Source organism: Microcaecilia unicolor, chromosome 2, assembly GCF_901765095.1.
Source record: "Microcaecilia unicolor chromosome 2, aMicUni1.1, whole genome shotgun sequence".
In the NCBI taxonomy this organism is placed as follows: domain Eukaryota; kingdom Metazoa; phylum Chordata; class Amphibia; order Gymnophiona; family Siphonopidae; genus Microcaecilia; species Microcaecilia unicolor.
In genome coordinates, this window is record NC_044032.1 from 113,880,942 (window position 1) to 113,897,183 (window position 16,242).

At 42.8% G+C, this 16,242-nt stretch overlaps 2 protein-coding genes across 3 annotated transcripts in view; one reads left to right on the forward strand and one right to left on the reverse strand.

The window, feature by feature from the left end:
* Window positions 1-4,335, reverse strand: part of THBS4 (thrombospondin 4) — a 113,916-nt gene extending 109,581 nt beyond the window's left edge. The window contains exon 1 of the mRNA XM_030193224.1: window positions 4,172-4,335. Coding sequence (XP_030049084.1) covers window positions 4,172-4,262 — 91 coding nt within the window. The 5' untranslated portion in view covers window positions 4,263-4,335. The remainder of the gene's footprint in view (window positions 1-4,171) is intronic.
* Window positions 4,336-12,906: 8,571 nt separating this feature from the next.
* The window catches only part of MTX3 (metaxin 3), a 72,843-nt gene continuing 69,507 nt past the window's right edge, over window positions 12,907-16,242 (forward strand). For both annotated transcript variants that reach the window (XM_030193225.1, XM_030193226.1), the window contains exon 1: window positions 12,907-12,997. In XM_030193225.1, coding sequence (XP_030049085.1) covers window positions 12,917-12,997 — 81 coding nt within the window. In that variant the 5' untranslated portion in view covers window positions 12,907-12,916. The remainder of the gene's footprint in view (window positions 12,998-16,242) is intronic.

Here is a 16,242-nt window from a genome sequence, read left to right on the forward strand (position 1 = left end):
CCCCATGCAAATTTTGCTAGCTGTGGCCAGCATGTTTGCTTGATTTTCCAAAAAATACAAACATTGCTGTCTGCATCAATCAATCAAATAACAATCCAGTTGATTAACAGGCTTCAAAGTAGAAAGTGACACGGTGACAAAGTTTTTGTGCCCGTCCTCACGGGCTCTGTCCCCATCCCCGCCCAGTCCCCGTAAGATCTGTTCCTGTCCCCACCCCATCCCTGCAGGATCTGTCCGTCCCCATCACCGCAGTTACCGTGGGTCCCCGCTCCTGTGTCATTCTCTACCTTGTAGCCTTTATCATTTTGGTACCTTTTTGCTCAGTGGGTTACATACTTGTTACAAAGCTGAAAAAAGACCGTAGAAACTACTGCTGATAAGTGATAGTTGAATGGTATGGTACAATTTAATTACTGATTGTGGTAATAAATCTCCTTTCCTTTAACCAAAAAAGTGCATAGAAGCCAACATTTTCAAGCAATAATATAAATCTTGAACTGGTAGAGGACATAAATGATTTCTGATACAATCCACTAATACCCCAATGAAGCCTAAGGCAAAAAAAAATGGTGTAAAAATTTAAATGAGAATGCTTTTTGGGACATCTGATCACAGTTAAAGGGTTTATCCACTTTCTGGGTGTAAGGAAAGGTGGTATTTTCTATGACTGGTGATTAAATTGTACCACACCATTCAAGTTGAATGATATATTGGTGGTGTTGACTGAATTTTTCCCTCCAAGCCAAAAAATATGCCACTTTAAAATATTACTTCTTATATTTTTGTATGGTTTAGTGGTCTTTCATAGATTGCTGGTTCCTTTTGAGTATCTGGCTATTTAAATAAAAGTTGACCTATTGATGATAAACAAATGGTTCAGCAACTTTTCTATGTGCAGAATTTATTTTTATAACGTAAGATTTATTTTTACAACATAAGACCCTATAATGATTGCGATCTCAGACTAGGGAGTCACAAAAGTAGCATCTGGTAACCAAATGGTCTAACATCAACAATGAAAGTCAAATCATTCCCATAACATCTTCCAGAGTCAATGAGAACAGAAATACATCATGAAAGGCAGGGAAGAAGTAATGTACTGTGCCTGATGCACACTCATCTGTTCCTAATGTACCAGAAGATTATAAGATCACCTATGTAATTTAATGCTTTACAGGTTGCAGTTCCTTGTACTGGGTTCATAAAAGAATTATACAAAGATGATACTGTCCATAAACTTTTGATTGTACAGCAGAAAGTCTGGAATTCTTGTGTTGGTCCAAAATTAGAATCTGAAAAAGAACCTCAATTTTTTCCATGACCAATAAAGTTGCTGGAACACTGTACTATTTAGAATGTAAGTTATAGCAGTTTTATCTTCTAAAAATGTCAGATAACTCCAAGAGCATAAGTTCTAGCTAAGGGGCTTCAAGTGACAATTTCAGAAAGATTCCCCCAGAGAGTGTGCATGCATAGAAAGTGTACCTCAGAAGATCTGGGTGCAGCTAGATGTAGGCCCCTCCTTTCTTAGGTCTCCTGCAGGACTGGGTTGCTTGAGTGAAATTTCACTCAGAAGCCATTTCAGGAAATGGCTCCTCTCAGTAGGAGTTAAGCTGCAGAGGCGTCAAATTATGACCTTCTTGTTTCATAGCCACATAGGGCAGAATTTAAAGGGAAATGGTTTGGATGGTGGAATCTACTAGGCAAAGAAAAATATTCTAAAGGAATTAGTTACTAAGGATCTCTATGTACTATCCCCCAAATTCTATAAATGGTGCCTTAAGTTGTGCATGCTAATTTGGATGCATTGCCAAATTGCGTGCCTAACTTAACTGACTGACAAGCCAATCAGCTCCGATTATTGGTACTAATTGGCCTCAATTAGAATTTACACACACAACTTTCTAGGTGTATTCTGTAATGTGGTATGTAAATTCTAATGTGCACAGCCAAAAAGGGGGTATGGCCGTGGGTGTGGAACGGGTAGGTCATGGGCATTTCAAAAAAAACTATGCGCACTATTATAGAATACACCTGATCTGGTATTTAGGCCTGGTTTTAGGTGGCCTCAATGGGTACGCCTAAAGTTTAGTCGCAAGTACAGTTGCTAAGCAAATTCTATAAACCATGCCTAACTTTAGGCGTAGTTTATAGAATCGTGCTAAGCGCATTTTTTGGCACAAATTTTTAACAATTTTGAAGATTTTATACAATTTGGCCCTATGCATTTTTTTCCATAGACACAAATATGAAAAATTCATTAGTACATTTATCCTTAGGTTATATTACTTATCTTTGGAGTCAAGAGCACAATGCTACTTTTCTAAGTCTGTGACGATTGATTTGTTTCCATACAATGTTCATAAAGAAGCAAATGTTTATAACACATTTTTTTTGCTGTGTGAATGAACGCTCTGAATATGTTTTGGTAAAATTAGTATCTTTCTGGGCCATTGCTTGTGATGAAAATAACTGAAGCATTCCCTACGTTGATTTGGAATTATTGTATTCAGTTTTGTTTTGGAAGATTTTGGCATATTTATCCAAAAATAACTTATAAAAAGATATATTATTTGAATGCTAAATATTTTAGATTTAATTCCCAAATTTTCCAAATCTAAGTTTAAGGCTAGTTATAAATGCGACAGTTGTGTGTAGTTCCCTGCCTTTGAGAGGCTACAAAGGGGTAAATTTACTGATCACAGTTAATGCATTAACACACACCATTGCTATTTAACACACATTATTAAAAAAAAAAAAAAAAGAAGGTCTAATGGATAATGATGGGGCCTCTGTTAAACAGCAATAAGACATGTTAATGCAGGTTAGTCAATCTAGTCCTACATCAGGCAGTGCAGAGTGAAGTGACTTGCTCAAGATGACGAAATCAGTAGAAGGATTTGAACCCTGGTTTCCCTGAAGTGTCTGCAAACTGTTCTAATTATCAGGCTATTCCTCCACTTCCCCCTAATTATTATTGTACCACTATTCAGATTAACGTATCTGGCCTTTAATATCTCCTTCTGAGCACTATTGTTAAACATGCCAACATCTGGAAATGCTTGGTGAGATGTGTTGATAGACATTGAAAAGTAACTCGTGTGCTTCAGTTCCAGATGTCAGAAGATTGACACCAGCCACCATCTATTCCACTGCATCCAATGGACACTGGTTTTAACACTAAAATCCCAATTTTGTGTAGGGTATTAGGTCAGAAAAGGGATGTCCAATTTAGGATGTTCAAAATCTGAATATATTTTACAAAAGCCTCACTAAACACAGAGTCTTTTGTAAAACATTTAAAAGGGTATGGGAAAAATGTGTGTGTTTGGTGGCAGGTACAGCAGAAACATCCATTTTTATTAAAAAAAAGGTTTAAAAAAAGATTGGCATCATTCAAGCCTTTGTATGTGTAAGTAGTGGCATGTACATTGGGAGTGGCAGATTTTGTTACCTACACATGTCAGCGCTGCCAGTGTTGGATTTTGGAAAACTGCACTTCCAAAGACAGCTTATTATGGAGCTGAGCTCCAAAACTAAAGTACAATTCTCCCCCCCCCCCCCCACCCCCAATTTCCTCTCCCCAGTTGTTTCGCCAAACCCCAGGTCCTAGCCAGCAGCTATGTAGCAATTATGCATGACTTGGAGCAGTTGTAAAATGCCAACAGGAAAATTTTTGAAGTATATGTATACAGCCAAATAGGAAATACATGTATATTTTTAAAGGTTCATACAAATCACACTCAGAATACACCCTCTTAAAATCTGTATGTGCACCTCTTCTAAAGCACTACTTATATATGAATACTATTTGCACAGGAATTTTTACACATATAATCCTTCGAAAATCACCTCCTAAAGAGGGGATAGAATGGAAAACACAAACTGCAGAGTACATTCATGGTGATTCAGCCTAAGCAATATCTAACATTTCGTAATTCAGTGCAATCTATTAAGGTAAATTCTGTTGGGTTAATTTACTTTCCAAATAATGTCATTAGGACTTGACAGCTAGGTCCAGTTCTTTGCTTTTTACATTGCTGCAATTGCTAAAGTTTTGCTCTTTCCAGGTTCTCCTTTGCTTAAGATGTTCCCATAGCATTCCTCTGCAAGCTAAGAAATAGGGAGAAGAGTAAACGGTAGGTTTTTTTTTTTTTTTTTTTTTAATTACCTTGGTAGGCACTGGCAGAGTATCCTTCAAAGCCTGGATGTAGCTGCAGCACCACCTGCAGCAGCAGAAAGAGGGCTTTTCTTTTCGACATCCTACTGCTCTGACAGCTGTCCGGTTCCTTCCCTGGCTGACAGGCAGGCGTTCGTGCAGTGGTACAGCTGTGCTGAGCCCCCTTTATTAGGCAGAGCTGCCCCCAGGCCAGAGGAGGAGCCGAAGCCGAAACTTCAGCTTAGCCCTCCCTTGGCTTCACGCCTGCTAGCCCTCCTGTGAACAATTAAAGAGGGGCTGCAGTAGGGATCGTGCTCCCATCTGGGGGGCGTTTTAGACTAGCCCAGCCCAGCCTGGCACGGCACATCTTCACGCTGGAACTTCTGGGCTAAGGTACAGAGGCTTAGTATGGGAGGCAAGAAAAGGTTTATTTTATTGAATTGGTGATTGCTGCTGAAATGAAGCAAGCAAATTTGAAAACCCCTTCAGCAGTACACAGAGTTGTCGACCAGATCCAAATGACAGAAAACATCCTTAAATACAATTAGCTAATTACCTCATACTCATTTTAAACGGTGCCCTACACTGTCTTTTATTGTACTTTAAGCTGTATACTACTTTACAGCAAGGTTGTCAGTAAAAAATATTGTGTTGGCTGTTTTATCCTTAAAGTCAATTAACTTAGGGGATAGTGCTGGGCAGACTTGTATGGTCTGTGCCCTGAAAATGAGTTACAAATCAAGGTAAGATATACACAAAAAGTAGCACATATGAGTTTGTCTTGTTGGGCAGACTGGATGGACCCTGCAGGTCTTTTTCTGCTGTCATCTACTATGTTACTATTTGCACCATCCCCAATCCAACATTCAAACAAACCAAGAATCATTCACATATGGCATCCAATAAGTGGCAAATCTTGGTCACAGCTTTATTAAACTACATTCCATGTAAAAATGTCCACAATAAATTAGACATAAATAACTATAAAGGCCAATACAGTGGCACACTAGTTATATCACTACATCACTTCACTCTTTACTGCATGCGGTAATGCAAGGCTGAAAATAATTTTAACAAAATTTATATTCCGCTATATACTTGTCAGTTCACTGCGGATCACATTAAAGAGACTGGTCATTTCCAGGAATTACAAAAACAATTAACACTGATTGCACCTTGTAAATCAGGTATGATTCAATACAAATTTCTTAAATAGAAAAGTTTTTATCTGTTTCTGAAACTGCCGGTACTTAGCCATAGAAAATAGTATGCTTTGGTCATACTTATCCAAACAAGCAGACTGATAAGAGAAAAGAGTGTCTAAGGGCCCTGTTTATTAAGGTGTGCTAGCATTTATAGTGCGTAGCATTAGCACACGCTAATTTTTAGCGTGCACTAAAAACTCTAGCGTGCCTACAGTGTGGCTTAGCATACAGGGCCCTAAAAGTTTAGTCCTTTTCTTTGAGTATTGTATTGATGGAAAAGTAAATAACGCCAATGATCTAGCAATCCTAGATTTTTGTAATAGAACAAAATGGTGCATAAGGTATGATGAAGCAAGACCATATAATATCTTATAAAGAAAACAATACAATTTAACCCACAATCTGGCCTGTATAGGTAACCAGTGTAACTTTCTATAATATTGAGAAACTGAATCATACTTTTGATAGTGAATAAATGAGTTGCAAAGCCACATTTTGAACAGCATGAATTTTTTTAGGATTTGTTTAGATGTTCCTAAATAGATAATATTACAATAGTATAAGGAACTCAAAATCAGAGATTGTACTATGAGCCAAAAATGTTCTTGATCAAAGTATTTTTCTAACTCGTCATAAATTTTGCATCAGTAAGAATGATCTTTGCATTAGTTTATTAATCTGTGAGTCTACAGACAACCTATTGTCCAACTAAAGACAACCTATCGTCCAACTGAATCCCCAGTATTCATACAGAAGAGAAGTGATATAAATTCTGGTTGATCATCACAGAAGTTTCATTTTCTTCTACATGTAACTCTATAAGAAGACTATAGTTACATTATCCTTTTGAACTGCATGCATTAGAATTTAGATGCAGTTTATTACAGAATATGCTTAGTGAGTTGTGTTCATAAATTCTGATTATTGCCAATTAGTGCTCATTATTGCTTGAAGGTGCTGTAATCAATGCTGATTAGCTTGTTAAACCAATTAAGTTACACGTGTTGTTATGGAATATACTTAGATTTCAGTGTGGAACGCTAGGCGTGCTATATAGAATCTGGCAGATAGCAGCTAACTGGCTAGCCACGAATATTCAGCGCTTCACTGGCTAAATTTAGCGGCCAAATCAGACCGCCTAAATAGTCCTCTCTTTGGCATCTATAAACTTAACCAGTCAGCGCTAAATATTAACCTGGCCAGTTAGGTATAAGCCAATCAAAAAAACAAACAAACCTGGATATTCAATGCTTGTCACTGGAAACGGCATTGAATATTTAGGCTTAGCGCTGATCGTGGCACTTAGCTGGCCTGCCTACTGCGGGCTGAATATCGGCTGGCATGCATTTATTGCAAACAGATGACAAAACTAGTGCAGAATGCTTTAACATGTCCTGTGTTAACAGGAAAAATGGCCTAAGTATGCCTTAGTGCTTAAGGCTGCTTAGTAAAAGGGCCCCTAAGTAGGTAAGAAAAAAAAATAAGGGGCCCATTTACACTAAGCTGCAGTACAATTTGCAGTTACTGTGGCTCTACATGGGATTGTTCCATGTAGTAGCTGCAAATTAATGGGGCACCCCCACTATTTTTTATTACAGGTCATGCATTAACATTCAGATTAACATGCAGTACCTGCTCCTAGTTAACGCGGATGGACTTAGCGCCTCCTATTTAAGACGATAAGTGGTCCTGTGTTAACTCTGTTAGGCAGTTAGCATGCTGTAAGTGCAGTGTATTAACTGCCAACCCCCTTCCACACCGTGCTCAATGTACTTTAGTAAAAGGGCAGCTACAAAAATAAATAAAACCAAAAGTTCCCATTTATTTTTTTCAATTTATTAACCGCCTTTATGAAGAGAATTTTACCCAAGGCGGTGTACAGCTTGACTTAGGATGTAAACCGCACTGAACCCTGAAAAGGGTTGATTTGCTTTGATTTGACAGAAAACTATAAAATGTCAACAGCATAACAATAGTAAAATATAAGTATGATAACAATCAATGAGGTAAACTTGAGGATGACAAATTGAATCCTAGTATAGGGCTAACACTATAAAGTATCAGAAATATAAAGCATTGTATACTACTGGGGGAATTCTGCACAGCTGTGCAATGCACAATTTGCACAGAATTCCCCATGGCAGAATTCTACTACTACTACTAATCATTTCTATAGCGCTACAAGACATACGCAGCGCTGTACAATGGAACATGAAGAGACAGTCCCTGCTCAACAGAGCTTACAATCTAATTAGGACAAACAAGGGATAAGGGAATTACTAAGGTGGAAATGATAAAACATGAGTACTGAGCAAGTGAGTAAGGGTCAGGGCTTTTTTTGTGGGGGTACTGAGTACCGGCACCTTTTCTATTGTCTGCTAAAATTGACCCATGGTCTCCAAGTTTTAATGAAAGAGTTCAGGCTCTACACACCAATTGTGCCTTGTCATAGATTCTGTGACTGGTTGCAGAGGGCCTGGCTATTATAGGGTGGGTCCCTCAGTGATCACCCCACTCCAAAGGGTGTCCCTGGCATTTGAGTACCAGCACCTTTTTCAGTAGAAAGAACGCACTGGTAAGGGTCAGGAGTTAAAAGCGGCATCTTAAACTTGCAGAGGTTCTGTTCTCTATAAGTTGCTATACCTGTCTTCCTCCTGACTTATAACTGTTCTCCTGCCTTGCATTTATTTATGCTGACATTGTTTAAAGGTGCTTTATACCACTACAAGCCAGTGTGAATGCAAAAAAAAAAATGTTATCAAAAGGAATATTCTAAAACACAAGTAACCATAGCAAACAAATACACAGTAGATTAGCTGAAAAATCTTGAATGCATCCATTCTGGCCAATCGGCAGCAGATGAAAACTTCTTCACCACTGATGCAGCTTCGGCGAAACAAGGGGTCCTTTGTTGGGTTTACATTTGTTTGCTTTATATAATGTTTACTTGTGTTTCAGATCATTGCTTCCAGTACCATTGTTTGGCAAGTTGAGCAGCGAATTTTGAACTAATTTGGCAGGTTACTGTAGCTACAAAAAGGGATAATGGCATTGGTCAGTTCAGTTGCCCACCCTCTCCCAACTCCCCAGAAGGACACTGGCTGGGCTCTGGCTATAGGGCTTCTGTGAGTGGGGCCTTTTCTGAGAAGGGATCTTGGGCTAGATATTCCCCTGCAAGGTCCTTGGGCACCCCAGCCCATCAGGTGGTGACAAAATGCCAATGGAATCTGAGAAACATGTGCAGGCACTGGCAACACTGCCTTCATGTCTCTTAGACAGGTTCCAAGGGCATCTCACCACCTGGGGGGGCTGGGATGCCCCCAGGACACTGTCTGGCCCCACTCACAGATGCCCTATAGCCATGAGCTAAGAGAAGGGATGGAAAAAGAGATTGCCGTCATGTGCGCTCCCCCCCCCCCCCCCTGTGTGGAACCCGGTAGCAGCTTCCATATATCTTACACCTGTGTGAAGTGCTGGGGTGGGCAATGTAGGGATATTTCCCTATGTATCTCACCTTGCTGGTCTTATTAGCCTGTGCAATCCTGATACATCAAGATGGAGTCTGCAACCTATGATCTGTACATCAGTGTGTCAGCAAATTCAGCTTTCTGCTTGTGGAAAATCACTGGCAGTCATGTAACATCCAAGGACATGCTGTGGGCAACCTACCCCCCCCCCCCCCTTATCTCCCTGAGAAGCTGAAAAAGGAGTGAGATGTGGCACCAATAAGGCTGGTTTGAGACTGAAATGCATACCAAAAAGTAACAGTTTGAAGGTCACGAACGGCCGTTTCTTGCTCATGGAATGAGCTGGAAAAGATCAGAATTGGTCCACTCTGGTCACCTGGGAAAAAGGGACTAAGAAAGCGGGAACAAGAAGTTAGTTGGTCGGAATCCATGGAAGAAGTTGGAGCTGGCAAGAGGACGAGTGAGACCTGATGCGGTCCACAACATTGTGAACTGCTTATCTAGAGAAAGTACTGTTTGGTTCAGCTGTACCAGCACGGAGTGACTGTGACTCTGCTTGCTGCGGAGACCCTGCCCTATTTCTGAGACTAAGACTCGCTGGGAAGACAGCTCAAGTCGGAGAAGGAACCTGTGCCAACCTCATTCGAGAGACTGCCCGAGAGACAGCCTGGTGAGATAGACAGTGATTTACTTCCTATAGCCGGCAATTGGTGACTGGTGTTTACCTAAGCAAGGGCTGGTTAAGAGTCATAACCCATGGTCAGGAGATAAGCTGCTAACATTTGTATTACCTCAGAACTTTAGTTCAGTGTGACAAATCAGGTTGTGTAATTTACCTAGTAACCAGTAAGAATCAGTGTATAGTTGGTGACAATATATTTTGTAGTTACCTTATCAGCAAGTTCTCTATTTTTGTATTTGGCGAAGCTTTGCTACAGAGTTTTCTATTTTGTATATCTTCTTATCCTATATAATAATTCTCACCTCCAATGTTCTGTGCTTGGGACCGTGGCTCCCTGGAGGTGGTCTGCTAGGCAGACATGCACTGATGTCATGACAGCTGATTCCAAGGCAAGGGGAGGAGTAGGGAAACACGTGCAGCGTATTTCCCTACTCCTCCCGCCTTGGAATCATGTCACCCCCCACGCTACGGCCCCCTCGAACCCCCTTCCGTGAACCTGTCGACCCCACCCCCCCCGGCCTGCCGAAAACCACCGCCATTGTGGACTACCTGTGCTGACGGGGGACCCAAACCCAACAGCCGAAGTGCTGTTGTGCCCTTTGCGTTGTTTCCTCAATCATGCAAGTTTCTCTGCCGTGCGTCTGACGTCAGACGCACGCAGAGGAACTTCCAGAGAAGATGATTGAGGAAGCAACGTGAAGGGCACAACAGCACTTCTGTGGTCGAGGGTTTGGGTCCCCCGTCAGCACATGTAATCCACAATGGCGGCGGGGGGGGGGGGGGGGCGTTTTTCGCCGGCACAGGGAGGGGTCGAGGGGGCCGTAGCGCGGGGGGGGGGGGAGAAATTGCCTGCCTAGGGCCCGTTTCCTTGCCTTCAGAAACAGGCCTTTTTTACTAGTCTATAATAAATTCTAATATATATATCAGCTGGCATTTGTTTTGGTTCTCTCTCTCGGTATTGGCTTGGTGCCAATCCAGATTCCCTCCTTCCCTAGACCGCAATCAGAGTATTTTGCTTGCAAATAATTCTGTAATGGGAATCTGGGCGCAAATGAGATTGGTGGGAGGTGTTTTCCTATAAGTACCATTTGTGGTTTACCTACAGCAACCTAGGTTCAAAGGCTATTGCTGGCTGTGGCAGCCCATTACACATTCCCTATCATCTCTTTTCTAGCTACTGGAGGCAAGGCATAATTGTTTGTGGTGTGGTGTGGGATCCTGGGGGTGGCAGGTTTGAGTGATGTAGGGCACATTGATTGTGCACTTCACATTAAGGAGCTGCTCTGAATGTATACACTGAGGGCCCTTTAGAAACCTCTCTCCCCGTCGCTCTACAGTCTCTCTTTCCCTGGGCTTGCCTAGTAGTATTTAAACCACAGCAGTCAGCCTTGCATATTAGGGAATGTACATATATTTGATTTATTTATTTATCAAAGTATTTATACCCCACATTACCCCCACAGACATGCAGGCTCAATGTGGCTTACAAAACCAGAGAGAGAGAGAGATCTCTGGGTGATATCAAGGACAAATTAGAAATGAAGAGCAAGAGTGTAAGAAAGAAAAGACACCTTACACAGAAAATGTGGGATACAAATGCTACAAGTAAATAAACATTACAAAAGAATGAGTCCAACTAGATCCACATTTGCATAGTTGCAGGGGTTATAGTCCTACATAGTTCGTGTAGAAAATGATTTTGTAAACAGATGTGTTTTTAAAGCCCTATGGAAGAGAAGGTAGTCACTCAGACTGGTTATGGCTCTGGGAAGTGCATTCCAGTTATGCGCACTGATGAATGGAAAGCTTGACACCTGAGTAGAGCCATGCTTACATCCTTTCCTGCTTGGATAATGCAAGGTGAGATATAATCGCGATGTTGGGTCAGCATTTCTGGCAGGCAAGTCAATCATGTTCAGCATGTAATTTGGAACAATCCCATGGATGATTTTGTGTACCACGGTGCAAACCTTGAATACAATTCGCTCCTTGATTGGAAGCCAGTGAAGTTTAGCAAGAAGAGGTTTTGTGCTCTTGAACCGGGCTTTATTGAAGATAAGTCTTGCTGCTGTATTTTGGGCAGTCTGTAATTTCCTCAAAACAAAGTTTAGAGAGTGGAGGCAGAGACCTTTGTATACCAATAACTACTACTACTACTTAACATTTCTAGAGCGCTACTAGGGTTACGCAGCGCTGTACAATTTAACAAAGAGAGACAGTCCCTGCTCAAAGAACTTACAATCTAATAGATAACTGTGAACACTGTATTTGTGACAAAAATAAAACAGCAAACTATGTACCAAAAATTAGGTCTATGGTCTTCACTCTGGCTACTGCTGGTCCTCACACAGCATCCTCAGGTCTGCCCCTATATGTTGCGTAGGGCTCCTAGCTCCTGCTGCACCTCTCTGCACAGGCCTGTGACTTGCAGCAGGAGCTGGCCTAGGATGGCTGTAAGGGTGGGCTCATTAACAGGAATGGCAGCTGTATCTGGGGGAGGGGGGGCTCAGATACAGACACGTGCTGCATTGCTGACTGGGGGCTCATCTTTTGCCCCTTCTTCCCCCTCCAGTAGGAGCATGTCCCTCCAGGTATCCTTCTCCTCCTCTTCGACATACCCTTACTAAGTGTGGCCCTGTTATGGAATGAGGGGTACCTCCCAGGGCCAGGGCAATAGATTTGAATGCAGTGGATGACCTGCATGCAAATCTCTCAAGAATATTCATAGTCGATATCCTGAAAACCTGACTGCCTGGGGTGTCTCCAGAACCAGGTTTGGGAACCACTATCTTATGGAAAGGAGGAGACAGTGGTTGCTATGGATGTGCAAACTGGATGGGCCATTTGGCTCATATCTGCCCTCATAGTTCTAGTTTTTGGAATGTATATCTTGGGCTCCCTCAGGGAAAACCTCACTCATTGGTCTTCAATCTCAAGCACAGCAGTGATAACGCTCTAGCTTTGATGGGTCATTCTTGGACACTATTTTGATTTCCAGCAATCACACTGAAGGGAACACCTGTCTATCTGACTTGTAGCTTTAAAATATCATTACAAATGAGTCTAAGGACATATAATTCTCCAGAGCCTTATCTGACTGACGGGCTTCAAGTTTCTGAGGGCTCGTGCTGGGCCTGGGGAAAAAAAATCAAATCCTTGCTCTACCGCTCGTCTCCAAACCACAACGAAAGCACAGCTTATGAGTTTGAATTTCTTCTTGTCTGGAGGAGTGACGGCGAATTCACTCTTTCCCGCCATCCCCTTTCTTGTTCTGTGGTCGGCATCGGCAAGGACTAGAGCGAATGCAGTGGACCACGCGCGCGCCGCGCAGAAAGGAAGTAGAACAAAAAAAGAACTACTTCCGACTCCAAGGCGGACTGAAGGGCGCCGCCGTCGCAGTACCATGGCGTCTCCCATGGAGCTGAGCTGCTGGGGCGGAGACTGGGGACTCCCCTCGGTGCACCCCGAGTCCCTCGTTGTCATGGTAATGGGGAGAGGGGGAGTTGGCGCCCCGCAAACGAGCAGCTTAGCGAGTGGCGTGTACAGGGGACAGGAAGCGATTCTGCTGTTTAATGCCCCACCTGAGGTCGTGGAAAAAGATTCATTCCGTTGTTTTCAAGGTGGTTGAATGGAAGATAGATTGTTTTCCATTACGAGGAACGAGTTTGCTTGTTTTATTTTTTGCTTGGGATTTATTATTTTATGGCATCTACCCATGCCCGTGCCTTGGATGCTCAGAAATTCACCCCCATTGCCCTTGCCAAAGGGAGTGCACAGTTGAGAACATTGGTGCACCCTGCTTACAGTCACTACTGCCATTTAGGCATCTGCATCTCATGCATATGCACAGTTGTTCATATTTAGCTAATGGCTTTTCATTGCTAGTTGATGGTGAATTATATTCAGGTACAATAGGTATTCCCCTGTTCCTGAAGGTTTATAATCTGTTTATATCTGATGCGGTAGAGGATGAAGTGAATTGCCCAAGGTCACATGGCATTCCAATGAAAGAAGCGGGATTTGAATTCTCACTTCACTGGTTTTTGTCAGCTTACTTACTACTACCTAATGCTGACACATGTATTGTTGTGGTTACAGTTGTCAGGTGGTCAGCATTATGGGTGGCAGGCAGTAGCAGTACTGGACAAATCTGCAAGCCCCTGGATGAGAGTTTAAAACAGAAAACTCGCTCAGCCTGTTTTGATGACTGTATGACTGAGAAAGCTTAACTGTGATGGTTCACTGGGTATAGAATAGTCTTTGTTAACATTTTTGTACTTTGCTGGATTTCTCCTTCATGCCATAGAACAAATGTAGTCAGTTCAAATTAAGGGCTACCAAGCAAAATATGGAGGGCTGGTGTGGGAGGTGGGTTGCAACCAGTGGTGTGCTGGAGCGGGCTCTCACAGGCTCGCGAGAGCCGTTTGTTAAGTTTTTAAGAATTTTGGGAGCCGGTTGTTAAAGTAGGCCTCCCCATGGCTACTTTAACAACTGACTCCCAAAATGTGGGCTTGGGCCCCCTCCTGAATTCTCTTTTACTTTGCTGGCAGTGATGCTGGCCCCACCAGACAAGTAAATAGACTGCTGCTGCTGCTCCCTGCTCCTTGTTTCTGACTCTGAGCACCAGGCTGGGACTTTTCATACAAGCTCAAGAAGGTTCCATCATGCTGCTCAGAGCCAGAAACAAGCAGCAGAGAATGGTGGCAGTCCATTTATTGGCTGGTGGGGCTCGGCAAAGGTATGCCTAGCGTGCCCGCACAAGGGAGGGGAGAGAGAGGCATATATTCCCCCTCCCCCCAAACAATTTCAGGGCCGGCTATGCCCGGAGAGAGAGCCCGTTGTTAAAAATTTACCAGCACACCCCTGGTTGCAACTGAGATCCCCATGCACAAGAAGCCCCAGAGTTGAAAGTGGCACAGCCTGCTGGCAGGTTTTGGGATGCTCCAAGCATGTCTTAACACTTACTCTGCCCAGAGCAAACTGAGGGTCTACTTCATGATTTAGGGGAGAGGCTATAAGTGGGCCCTCTCCGTCCTGAGCTGAAGAAGCCACCTCTCTTGGGCCATAATTTGTCCAAACGCAGAGTAATCCCAGATGAGAGCAGGGCCGGTGCTAGTGTCTCTAGCGCCCCTCCCCTCCCCCCCCCCCCCCCCCCCCCCCCCCCGGTCCAGCATCTCCATTCTCCCTCCCTGCCCCCTTTTTCAGCCCAGTGCCTTAAAAGGTGAACGACAGCTTTTTAATTTATTGAAAGCTTTCCATATGTACTACTACTACTATAAATCACTTCTATAGCGCTACCAGTCGTACGCTGCGCTTTACAATTGAACATGAAGAAGACAGCCCCTGCTCAAAAGAGCTTACAATCTAAATATAAATAGCATGAAATAAAATTGAATATCACTAAAATTGCTTAAAAATTATTGTAGCTGGCCACTTCAGGCACAGGCAGCTCCTTGTGACTCTGGGCAAGTCACTTAACCCTCCATTGCCCCATGTAAGCCGCGTTGAGCCTGCCATGAGTGGGAAAGCGCGGGGTACAAATGTAAAAAAAAACCCAGCACTAATAAAGGCTGTATTTTGTGCTCCTTTTCTACATTATTCTATACAATACAGTAATATATGGCCAAATTTCAGTGAGGATATGGTGTTTACTGATGGGTTTATCTTAACTGTTGTTGTAATGTGCCTTGGAAAACCTGGTGTTATAAAGATTGGAAGTAAAATTAAACTCTCCTTTCATTGGAGCACATGGAATCACATCTTCACCTCATCTCTTTTGTGCAAATGGATTATTCTGGGTTTTTTTTTTTTTTTTTGTACAAATGGTTTATTCTCTTTTGAGCATGTTTCAGGGACAAATGGTTTTCAGAAGTCAGAAAATATTTATTTTTATTATTTATTCTTGCAGATCTCTTACTTGCTTAAACATAACTAAATGGGCTTTAAGCCCTTAATTTCCTTGTGATGACTTATACTATGCCAAAACCTGCTGCCCCTGCCACAGTAATGCCACCATCCCCCTCCCGCATACTACAACCCCCCTCTCCCATACACTACAACCCTCCCAAAAGACCTACCTTGATCCTTGAAGGCTGCCTTGGTGGTTTAGTGGCCTCTGCGGGGGCAGGAAAGAATCCCACTCTTTCCTGCCCTCTGCCGCTCCTCCTCCGCTTTGCTCTTCAGTGCTGTGGGTGGCACTGCTGGGTTTTCAAAATGACAGCTGTTTTTAAAATATGGTGGCGCCACCGCAGCACAGAATAGCAAAGCAGAGACAGAGGAGCGGCAGAGGGCAGGAAAGAGTAGGACTCTTTCTTGCCTCTGCAGCTGCAGAGGCCACTAAACCACCAGGGCGGCCTTCAAGGATCAAGGTAGGTCTTCTTGGGAGGGCTGTACTGTAGCGCAGGGTAAGCAATGCAGTTTCTGGCACCCCCCCCCCCCCCCGCCGTGCTTACCGTGTTCCGCCGACCCTGGATGAGAGTGGGTGTATTTTTCAAACCCAGTTCATTCCCACATTACAGGTGTCTATACCTTGACTTTTTTTCAAGATTTCCAGTAATTGAGTTAACAAATCATCATTGGCATGGAATTTTAGTTTTTGTTACTGGTGTTATCAGAAGGCATGATATGTGCTCTTTCTCTCAAAGTCTTCCCTAAACTGGATTTCTGTGTCCAAAGAACTTATTTCTGGACACATTTAAACATTGTTATTCTTTTTCTATAATGAAATAA